The sequence below is a fragment of the Peromyscus maniculatus genome, chromosome 1 (assembly GCF_049852395.1).
Source record: "Peromyscus maniculatus bairdii isolate BWxNUB_F1_BW_parent chromosome 1, HU_Pman_BW_mat_3.1, whole genome shotgun sequence".
NCBI lineage: Eukaryota > Metazoa > Chordata > Mammalia > Rodentia > Cricetidae > Peromyscus > Peromyscus maniculatus.
The window spans coordinates 114,022,196-114,033,287 of NC_134852.1; the positions used below are offsets into that span (position 1 = coordinate 114,022,196).

Consider the following 11,092-nt stretch of genomic DNA (forward strand, 5'->3'; position numbering starts at 1 on the left):
TCCACCTGTTGATGAACATTTTGTATTGCTTCTCATTTTACCTGTTTTAAATAAAGCTACTATGAATAAACTTGCAAAAGGTCTTTGTGAATACCTGTGCATTGTGGTCTAGCTAATTGATATAAAATTAACATTGTATTTTGATTAATAAAAGTGTCTATTAAATTTCAAATTTTTATTTAGTGCTTTCCATATGCAATTTATGGTGTACTTAAACAAGTATATTGCTCTATATCATTTATAGCAGCTTTTAAACAATCATTCACCTTTAAAGTATAGTCCATTAGAAATCCATATATTCTTTGCTCACATTTGGGACCTTTTCCTTCTACCGGGTTGCTTTGTCCAGCTTTGATAGGAGGGTTTGTGCCTAGTCTTACTGTAACTTGTTAAGCTGTGTTCAGTTGATCTCCCTGGAAGGTCTGATCTTTTCTGAAGGGAAATGGAGGAGGAGTGGGTCTGGGGGGGAAGGGGAGGTGTGAGGGGCATTGTGGGAGGAGTGGAGGGAGGGGAAACTGCTGTCAGGGTGTAATGTATAAGAAAAGAATTTTAAAGAAATCCATTTCTTAAGGTGTAAAATAGTGTCACAGACAAATAACTGGGTAAATTTTACAAAGAAAACCATCTTGCCTCCTACTGTGATATGATTGTTACTTTATATAATTACATGGACCAAATATGTGGCTATCAGTTTTGTATTCTATTCAGTCTTGTCACTTAGCTTGTGTCAAGTCAGTGTAAAACTATATTGTTTAAATTAGCAAAGCTTTGTAATAACAGATAACAAGTAGAATAAAACTCAAAGTTCATTGTTATAATTTCATCATGGATTTAAAAGCAGCTTCACATAATTACACACTTATATACATACAAAATAAAAATATACACATAGGCATTTGTGAGGTTGTGGTGGGATTGCAATGAATATACAATTCAATTTTGGGAGAAACTTCACAACAGTTTAAGTAATGAATTGTCCAGTGAGAATGGCTTATGTTTCCATTTATTTAGGATTTCTCTAACTCAGTTTTCAGGGTAGAGATGTCTTAGACTTCTTTAAAATTATCCTTAAATATTCATTGCTTTGGATGTTTTAAAAATATAACACATTACATTTATTTTGTTCTAGTAGGAAATATAAGCATTAGTGTTTGTATGGTAGCCTTGTGTTAGATATGTTCTCAGATCATTTAATCATAAAAAGTTTATATTCTTTTTGGGTTTCTATATAACATTATTTTAAGTAAGTGTTAGTATACATATTTATTCATTTCTTTCCATTTACTATTTGTGAATATGTGTCTGTTTATATTTTTTTTTACCATGCTGCACTGGCTGGGCTCTCTTTTGTAATATTGAAAAATTGGCTCATAAATAATTTTATTTGAGGATGGACATATGATCTTTATGGATCAAAGAGAGAATGTGGTCGCAGCTGCCTATAGACTACAGTGCAGAGTTTCCATTTTCTTCATTGTCACTACAGTTGTTTCATTACACATTATCTCCTTCGGGAAGCTTTTATAGTTGTGACTTTGCCAAGAATAAAGATTCTTCCATAATCTCATATATTACACTTCTTACTCCTTTCCATATTGGATGTAACACTTGTTTCTATTATATTAACTGTATGTAGACCCTTGGTATAGTCTTTGTTGGATTCACAATGATGTGCTCTGGGCCTCAGCATATTATAGCTATATTTGTTGTAACTTATTCTTAGTCCAACTAATCACTTTCTCTAAGGATGATTTGTATTTGCTTCAGTGTCTATACAGCTTCTTGAATGATTTGGAAATCATCATTATTGTTTTTTATTATTAGTATTACTGTTATTGTTTAGTTTCATGTCTCTGCTATGAGACCACAGAAAGTATTGGAGAAGAGAGAGAAGATTCTTGTATTATCATCCCTAAAAAAAACCAGAAAACAAAAAACCCGATGTTAAGAAATAAAATGTTGAAGGAAGAAGAAAATAGAGGATGAAAGGAAGATTGCCTCATTTAGGTAATTACCTGAGCAGATAATCTACTCTGTGCTTGGAAAGATCTTGATAAAAAGCCTTACAGATTTGTTTGGTCCTTACACTAAATATAATGAAGTTTAACACTGGTGTGGGGAGAGGAAATGGAGATTGGACATTAGGGATGAACATATGGAGAGGCATTATGAGCAAAGCGATGGATCAGAGACAAGATGATGCAAGGGATGTAAAAGATTATGACACCATCAACATGAAAGACACATGTGCCAAAGGCCATTTGCCTTTCCTCTGTGGAGGCAATGCTGAGGATAGACTTGATGATCAAAAATTTAGGAGATGTCTATACCTGTTTTCAGAATGAGAGCAACTAACCCACAAATGCTGTTGACTTTGACATTCGAGGAAGAACACTTGAGCACATCCGTTTGGTAGCTGTAGGAATGAGAAAGCATATTAGGGCCATAGAAGGACAGTCATTTAAGGAGCAGGAACAAGAGCAAGGGTGTAGATGTAACCAACTGTCTTATTAAATAAGAAACACAGAACCAATGCAAAGAAGAAAGCCAAGAGGTCAGAGCTAAGAGCCAAAAACCTTACCCTTCCTCTTGCGGTGGTTCTACCTCTCCAAAAGAGAGCTACTTCCTGTGTTTATCTTTTTTTTTTAATAGAATTTCTGATCTGCCTTCTCATTGGTTGTAAACCCAAGCACATGACCCCTAGTCACTGCCTGTCTGTACAGACCTCCAGGTCTTCTATCATTGGTATCGAGATTAAAGGCATGTGTCTCCAATGCTGGCTGTATCCTTGAACACACAGAGATCTACCTAGCTCTGCCTACCAAGTGCCGGGATTAAAGGCATGCACCACCACCGCCCAGCTTTCCTATGGCTTGCTAATAGCTCTGACCCCCGGGCAACTTTATTTATTAATATACAAATAACATTTTAGTACAAATAAAATATCACCATATTTCTCTTTTTTTAATAAAAAGAAAAAAGGAAAAAGGTTATAACTAACATAAGAAAAACTATATACAAAAGTACAATAACTATATACAAGTAATAAATACCTAAACAATGTTTAGTTCATTTGTATTTGACAAATTCAGAGGAAATAATTCCATTATCTATCCTATTTTGGTAAGTCCAAAATGTATCTAATTCACTTTCTATCCTAATTAATCTTCAACTATAACTAACTAATCTTCAACTTCCTTAGAGATCCAAGAAGGAAAATTATATCACCTAATAAAAAATAAAAACAGGAAGTACATGCAAGCAACTTCCAAAAAATTTGTGAGTTGACAGAAACAGCCAGCTGCCTGGACAGTCACCTGAGGTTTCTCCACAGTGTTGGGGCATCATCTTCAGCCTATAGGCTTAACATATCTAACAGACTCATTTGTGAAGTAGGATATACACAAGGTCAATAGTTTGACTTCACATTGGGTGAGAGCAGTCCATGTACCAGAAACACCTGAATTCCACTAGTGTCCTGTCATGATTCAAGATTTTAAATTCTGGAAATTGTTGATTTTTTTTTAGTTCAGCTGTCCATTCTTCTTGGCTGTGTATATGTGGCTTCATCTCAGCATCCCATTCTTCTTCACATCCCTCCATTAAATGCCAGTCTACTATTGAGAGGCGTGAGCTTAGTTACTCTTCAAGAATAACTGTTTCAGCTGCTGTTCCATTGCACATCAGAAGCCATCGGCCCACTGCCTGTTCAACTGCCTTGGAAGAAAAGGGCACTGTACCTTTTCCGGATTGTGAAGGTCACTTCAGGGATGGTGCCATATTGTCCTGGCCTCAGAAGATGCCTTTTGATAAAGCCATAGCCACACTTGTTTTGGCAAGAATCAGTAGTCCATTGTTTCATGTCCTGTCTGTCCTGTTTGTCAGCATTTGATTCGAGGATACTTTGTTGTCCAGTGGCTAACTTTTGCCACAATGAAAGTTAACTCCATATGCAGTTTCTTCAATGCCCATATTTTCTCTGAAGTAGATTGGTACTGCCAGGAGCCGACATGTCTCATAGTCATAACAAAAAAGAAAAATTTTCTAAGTTATTAAAACATTTTAAATGCCATATTCTGTAGATCTCTGAAGGGTTTGAAGATGACCTGTCTATCTAAAATATATCTGCTCAATTTTGAAAACATACCTAATATGACTACAAGTTCTATTATAATGTCTAACTACTAATTTTCATTTCTTTATAACCTAATAGTTGGTAATAATAACATTCAAGGATCAGAAAATTGCATTACATTGTTAAATGAATGGTATAAGTGCTGTGGGATGGTCTGTATGTCAAATTACTCTGATTGGTCAATAAATAAAACACTGATTGGCCAGTGGCTAGGCAGGAAGTATAGGTGGGACTAACAGAGAGGAGAAAATAAAGAACAGGAAGGCAGAAGGAGACATTGCCAGCCGCCACCATGACAAGAAGCATGTGAAGATGCTGGTAAACCACGAGCCACATGGCAAGGTATAGATTTATGGAAATGGATTAATTTAAGCTATAAGAACAGTTAGAAAGAAGCCTGCCACAGCCATACAGTCTGTAAACAATATAAGTCTCTGTGTTTACTTGGTTGGGTCTGAGTGGCTGTGGGACTGGCGGGTGACAGAGATTTGTCCTGACTGTGGGCCAGGCAGGAAAACTCTAGCTACATTTAAGTACAATTAGAAATACATATAGCATTTTCTAACAATATCAATTTCAATATATATAATTTGTATACAATATAAAACAATCCAATCCAATGTAAAGTATTTAAAACTAGTAATTGTCTTTTTCTTTTCTTTTTAAAACAAGAACCTTAAATCTAATCTCCTTTGTTTAGCCTTTTTCCTAACCCTTGACAACAACTTGTAACCAACCCCCCTAAACAATGAAAATTATCCCAGACCCAAAACCCATTAAAAAGACCAAAAAACCACCCGCACCACACAAGGGCATCAAAATGAACAGCATACATACACAAATCACTACCCCCATTTTTGTGATCCTAGAGTTGGTTCAGATTCTTGCACATTGCAGGGGCTTGCAGATGGCAACAAAATGGTCAAAAGCCATGGCTAAGAGCACAGATCATTCCATAACAGTGAATCCATGCAGAATGAACATCTGTAGGATGCATCCATCAGGGCTGGTGATCCTGATGTTGAACCAGGAGATACCCAGTGTTGTGGGAAGAGAAGAAAAAGTGATGCCCATGTCAGTAGCAGAGATTATGGAAAGGAAATAGTATATGGGCTCATGGAGACTGACATCTCTCACCATCACATAGAGGATAGTGCTCTTCCCCAAGAGGGCAATCACATAGACACAGCAACAATGGATGGAAAACCAGACATGAAAAGCTCCCAGCTCTAGAATTCCAGTCAAGAAGAAAACTGTGGAAGTGGAGTTAATGGAAAGCATGGTGTTCTGTAGGAAGTCCCTGAAATGGCACAGCTCATGTGTTAAAATGCTGATTTCCAGGCATTCTGATTGTTACTGTATTTCCTGGATACTATAGAGTTCTTTTTTATCTCTCTTGGACTGTGTTTTATTTTATTAAGAAATTTTTTATTCATTTTAGATACCAATCACAGATCCCCCTCGCTTCCCTCCTCACACTCTGAGTTAGAGCCTATCTGTCATGTTCATTTTCATTCAAAGATTTAGCTTAGTTATTTGGTTAAACACAAATGTTTTTATTTAAAGTTCTTGTTTGCCCTGTTGTTATCATACTTATCATATGCCATGAACAGTAATATGTGACATCAGGCAGAAAAAATATCATTGAGGGTGCTAGAAAATCCAGCATTCAGTGAAATAACATTGCCTATAATATTTTAAAAGCTCAGTGGTAATGCACAAACTCTACAGGAAGCTAAATATCAAAATGCAGCATAAGATTTGAGGAGTAGAAGGGAGCTGGGGGAATTGGAGGGAGGAAAATGACGTCAATGTATCACTCTCACATAAAATTCTCTTAAAAAGCCATAGTAGTCTAAAGCAAGAAAGAAACTAAATTTGGCATGTATAAATATGCTTTTACATATTTTATCATTTCCTGGACCATTAAGATGCTTGAAATACACTGAAAAATTTAGAAGATATTGTATTAAGCTCACAAAATTATTTTAAACTTATTTTTCACCAAAACATAAACTATTATAATTATATTCTACTTAAGATTAATTTAAAAGTATTTTTAATCCTCACTTAGTCAAGAGAAAATGGCAATCAAATATAGTCATTCTCTTAGTTAAAAATAGATTAGCAAAGAGGCAAAATTTGAATATTATTATTTTTACTTTCTTGAAACTAGGAACACGCATTTCCTTTTGCCCGAGGCTTTGTTATAGCTTGGAATGACTCTGGTCTTTATCTACATTGTAATATTTATTTCATCTATAAAATAATAGATAGTATTTTTAATGCTTATTATAATAGTAGTTACCATAGTCCTGAAGATTTTGTGTTTTCATAAATTTTGTATATGAGGCAAATGAGTCTTAATTCCCTTACTGTAGTCCTGAATTTTTTCCTTCATTTTCTTTTTTCTTTTCTTTCTCTTTTGTGATTACTATTCATAACATGTCTTTTCATGCTTGCATGAATGAGAAAAAAATTTTTTCCTGGCTGGATTATGGCGGGATAACTTAACATTTGGTTTTTGGTTTAAACTTTCTAGAAAGTTCCTGTGTGGTTTGATATTTACAAACTCATTACATCTCCCTTTCCACTATTTCCCAAAGCTCAGGTAAGCAGAAAAAATAGATTCAGTCTTTTCTCAACTTTTTAAAATTTTCTATGGTCTTGGTTCTTCTCCCTGTATTTCCCCTTTCCCTATCTACCTTGTTACCAGATGTCACTGGGAGAGGTTACTCTGTCTTTGTAGAAACTACCAGCATTGATAGAATTTAAGCTTAGAAGTGTTATTAAAACAGCTGAGTAGCAGCTGCACTTGCTTTCTGAGATACTTGGGGGGTGGGATCAAGTATCAGCCCCTCTGGCAAGATCAAGGTACCATATAAATGGCTTTCCCCAGATGATTGAATACAGGAAAAAAAATAGTACATTTCCTCAGAGAAGCAGGGCAAGCCACAGCCAACCTCAACTTGCCAACTCCTCAGCCAATTCTGTTTCCACAAATCCTCAGACTGAAAACCTCTGAGTCAGTCTCAGCTGGACTGCTTTAGTTCTTGTTTCTTCACATCTTATATGCCTTTCTCCGCCCAGCCCTCACTTCCTGGGATTAAAGGTGTGTGTGCTTCCCAGTACTGCTTCTAAAGGGTTCCCCTGGCTCTGCTCCTGTTTGACTGTGGGTCTCTGTATCTGCTCCCATCAGTTGCTGGATGACACCTCTCTGGTTACACTTGGACTAGGCACTAATCCATAGCGGAATATCATTATACTAACTATAGCAGAATATTGCAGAATATCATTAGCGATCATTTCATTTACTTTTTTTTCTTTTTGCCAGTGGTTTTTGGATTTTGGGTCTCTGGGCTGTCTTGCCTCTGGTTCCTGGCATGGGTTCCCTCTCATGATGTGGCCTCAAGTTGGGATTCTAACTAGCATTTGTTTGCTTATTTTCTTGATCACTGTCTGACTGGTCTAAGATGGAATCTGAAGGCTGTTTTAATTGTTTTTTTTCTGATGGCTAAGGATGCAGAACACTAGCAGACATTTATTTGACATTTGTGCTTATTTTCAGAGCTATCTGTTTACTTGATTAGCTCATTCATGATATGGGGAGAATGTTTAATATTAGCACTTCATGTAGTCTAGTTATCAATCCCTGTGTAATGTGTAGTTTATAATATTTTTCAGGTCTCATCACTCTTGAAATAATTTAGTTTGCTGTACAGAAGCTTTTTAACTTCATGTAATCATGTTTCTTAATATTTAGGAATATTTTCTATACCAGTGGGTGGGTTCTTTTTCAGAATAGTTTATGCCTGTATCTTGATGTGTTTTCTCTCTATTTTCCTCTATCAGTTTCAACACTACATACTTTACATTAAGTGTTTTATTCAATTTGAGTTGATCATCCTTCAGAAAAAATGGATTTATTTTCATTTTAAAATATGTGGATACCCAATATAACAAATAATTTCTGCCGTGATACATTTACCAGATATTCCTCTTACATCTCTAACTTATCTTATTTTTCCTGTGAGCTTTGTAAGAGTAAAGCTTTCTACTTTTTCTGTGACTATAATTTTAGAACAGTGCAAGATATAAACAATAATAGTGGGCATTTAAAAAACAATCATATTCCACTGATTTCAGAAGAATGTCTGTATTTTCATTATCTCAAGATCTATTTCAGATAAGTCCTATGATTTTAAAATCTATATTTCCTATGAATATTACACATATAACACTTACATTCTTCTATAGAATTGCTTCCAAAATACCTTCTTGATGTGTTCTTAACAATTCTTAAACTCCAGATTGCAAAGAAAACTAGGTAGAATACTACTTTTGAATTATCTGCCACAATACCATTAAATGTATTATTTTAATTTTTTGTACATGTTCATGTTTCACACATGTACTCAAAACTTTATTGAACAGAAGAGTGTATACCTGTTAATCCTCTAATTTTTATTACTCCATGCAAGGGTTAACACAGTAAAGTATACCTACATTTGTGCTGATAAATTAAGTATCTTGTGGGAGAAAGTCATTTGAATGAGTTCATAGTTGGAAAAAAAGTATACAAAATGGGTTTGCAAGCTAATGTAAACTGGCTCCATCACACTGGTGTCCCAGTGTTTGTGAGATGTATGTGACGTCCATCATATATAACAGCATGTAATTACATCTCTAATTTCCTCTGTGCAGTAGAGAGTTTTATCTTTGGGCTGTTCATCTAAATCCAAATAGTTTCCTGCGTCTCTTTTTAGAAAGCAAATATTTTGTGTCTGGTTTTGTATAAATTACTTATCAGTTGAGAATCATCAATCAACCTTAATTTTAGTATGTTGGCTGGTTAAGGGAGCCATGTGTGTCATTTATGACAGTCACAGAAGATGAAATTTTATCAAAAGTAATATGAGTATGTTGATGTTGCTTTGATTTTCCTGTGATGAAGGTGGATTGTATTTAAATCTTTAATGAAGAAGTGTGCAGAAACAACACAAGAACCTCTGCTCTAAGATGTTTTGCATTTTACATGATGATCTCTTTTAAACTCAGAGTTCCATTACATTTATCAAATAAAGAAATAAATATCCCTAGTTCCCAAAACTTTTTTTGACTGTCACTTGATAATGACTTGTCTGAATTATTTATTCTTATCATTTATATTATGGTTGTCCATGAATGCAATAAGTTAAAAGTAGTTTTGAAAAAGCTATGAAACACTTAGAAATGAGGCATGGATTCATGGTGTTCCATATTTTACTTCTGACCATGTCGTATCTCCCCTGGGTACATTTGGCATAGTGTGTAATACAGAGCATGGTGTCTAGGATATGGGAATCATAGATTAAAATTTCAACTTTTCTCCATGATAGATGTATGGCCTAAATGTTTCTTTAAATAATGTTATGTATTTTGTTGGGCTGTTTTGAAGAATAGGTAGACAATGTCTTGTGGGCCATTAGTAGAAAATCTAACACAAAACTATCAGGAAATGTCAGTTACTTGAATAATAGTTTTATGTTTTCATTATTATTTACATTTCCCTGGTTAGACTTTAAAACTCCTGGGAAAGCATAGTATACTTGTATTTGAAACATAAAACACCTAAATATTCACTAAACATTGCTAAATAAATTAAAATCTTGAAAACTCCACATATATAATGGGGAATCTCCAACCACAGTTGTTTTTGCAGCAAGAAAATCACACCAGGTTTTTCAGAAGTAAAGGGTAATCTTTGTTTATTTTGCAAGGAGCAAACTAAGGATAGCCTTTCTGATTTGTTTTGTTTTCACACTATAGATGATTGGGTTGAGCACAGGGGGTAAAAGAAGGTAAACGTTGGCCATCATTGAATGGACTACTTTGGGGGCTGACCGACCATAGCGATGCACTAGGGACAAGCTAAACATAGGGATGTAGAAAATCGCAACTGCTCCAATGTGGGACACACAGGTGCTGAAGACCTTGTACCGTTCTACAGAGGAGGCAATAGTGAGGACAGAGCGAATGATCAATACATAAGACAAGACAATGCATGGAGTATCTACTCCTGTGGTCAGAATGAGATCAATTAATCCACATATGCTGTTGGCCCGAGTGTCTGAACATGCTAACTTAATCACATCTGGATGATAACAGTAGGAATGGGCAAGGGTATTCACTTTACAGAAAGAAACAGGCTTAAGGAGCAAAAGCAGGGGAACTATTAATACTATAGTTCGCATAATCACTAGGAAACCCATCTGAATGATTCTAGAATTAGTAAGTATTGTGGTGTATCTAAGAGGATTACAGATTGCTACATAACGGTCAAAAGCCATAGCTACCAGCACCCCAGATTCTATAAATGTGAACCCATGAAGAAAAAACATCTGAGCAATACACATGTCTAGACTGATTTCATTTGCATGAAGCCACAGGATCCTCAAGGTGGTTGTCATTGTAGAAACAGTCAAACCCAGGTCAGTGGCTGAGAGCATGGAGAGGAAATAGTACATAGGTTCATGCAGACTATGCTGAGTCACAATGATAAAGAGGATCATGCTGTTCCCAGAGAGGGCAGTGGCATAAAGACAACAGAAGGGGATGGAGATCCAGGCATGAGCAGACTCTAGACCTGGGATGCCAGTCAACAAGAAGGTTGGTAATTTTGATGTGAAATTGCTCAGGAATTCCGTGTTGTCCTGCATTTGTAGCATTTGCCTTTACAATGCTCACATCCTAAGAAGCAACAAATTGTACTGTCATAATTTTCTGATTAAAAAAAAAAACAACCTTAGGAAATAAATTTCATTATCTAGAAAACTAAAATTTATTAATCTAGCAATTATCATTAGAGTTATTTAGCAAAGGCAATTTTTCAATCTTTAAACCAAGAAAATACATTCATGTAATTTTGTACATTTATATGTTTATTTTTGTATTCATTGACCTTTAATTCACAACAGA

General features: G+C 35.4%; 1 protein-coding gene across 1 annotated transcript; it reads right to left on the minus strand.

Annotated features, from left to right (window-relative positions):
• Positions 1-9,882: 9,882 nt before the first annotated feature.
• LOC102928667 (olfactory receptor 51F1) lies at positions 9,883-10,842 on the minus strand. The gene has a single exon (XM_006993339.3). It carries the CDS (start codon positions 10,840-10,842, stop codon positions 9,883-9,885), a length of 960 nt encoding a protein of 319 aa, XP_006993401.2.
• Between the last annotated feature and the right edge of the window lie 250 nt (positions 10,843-11,092).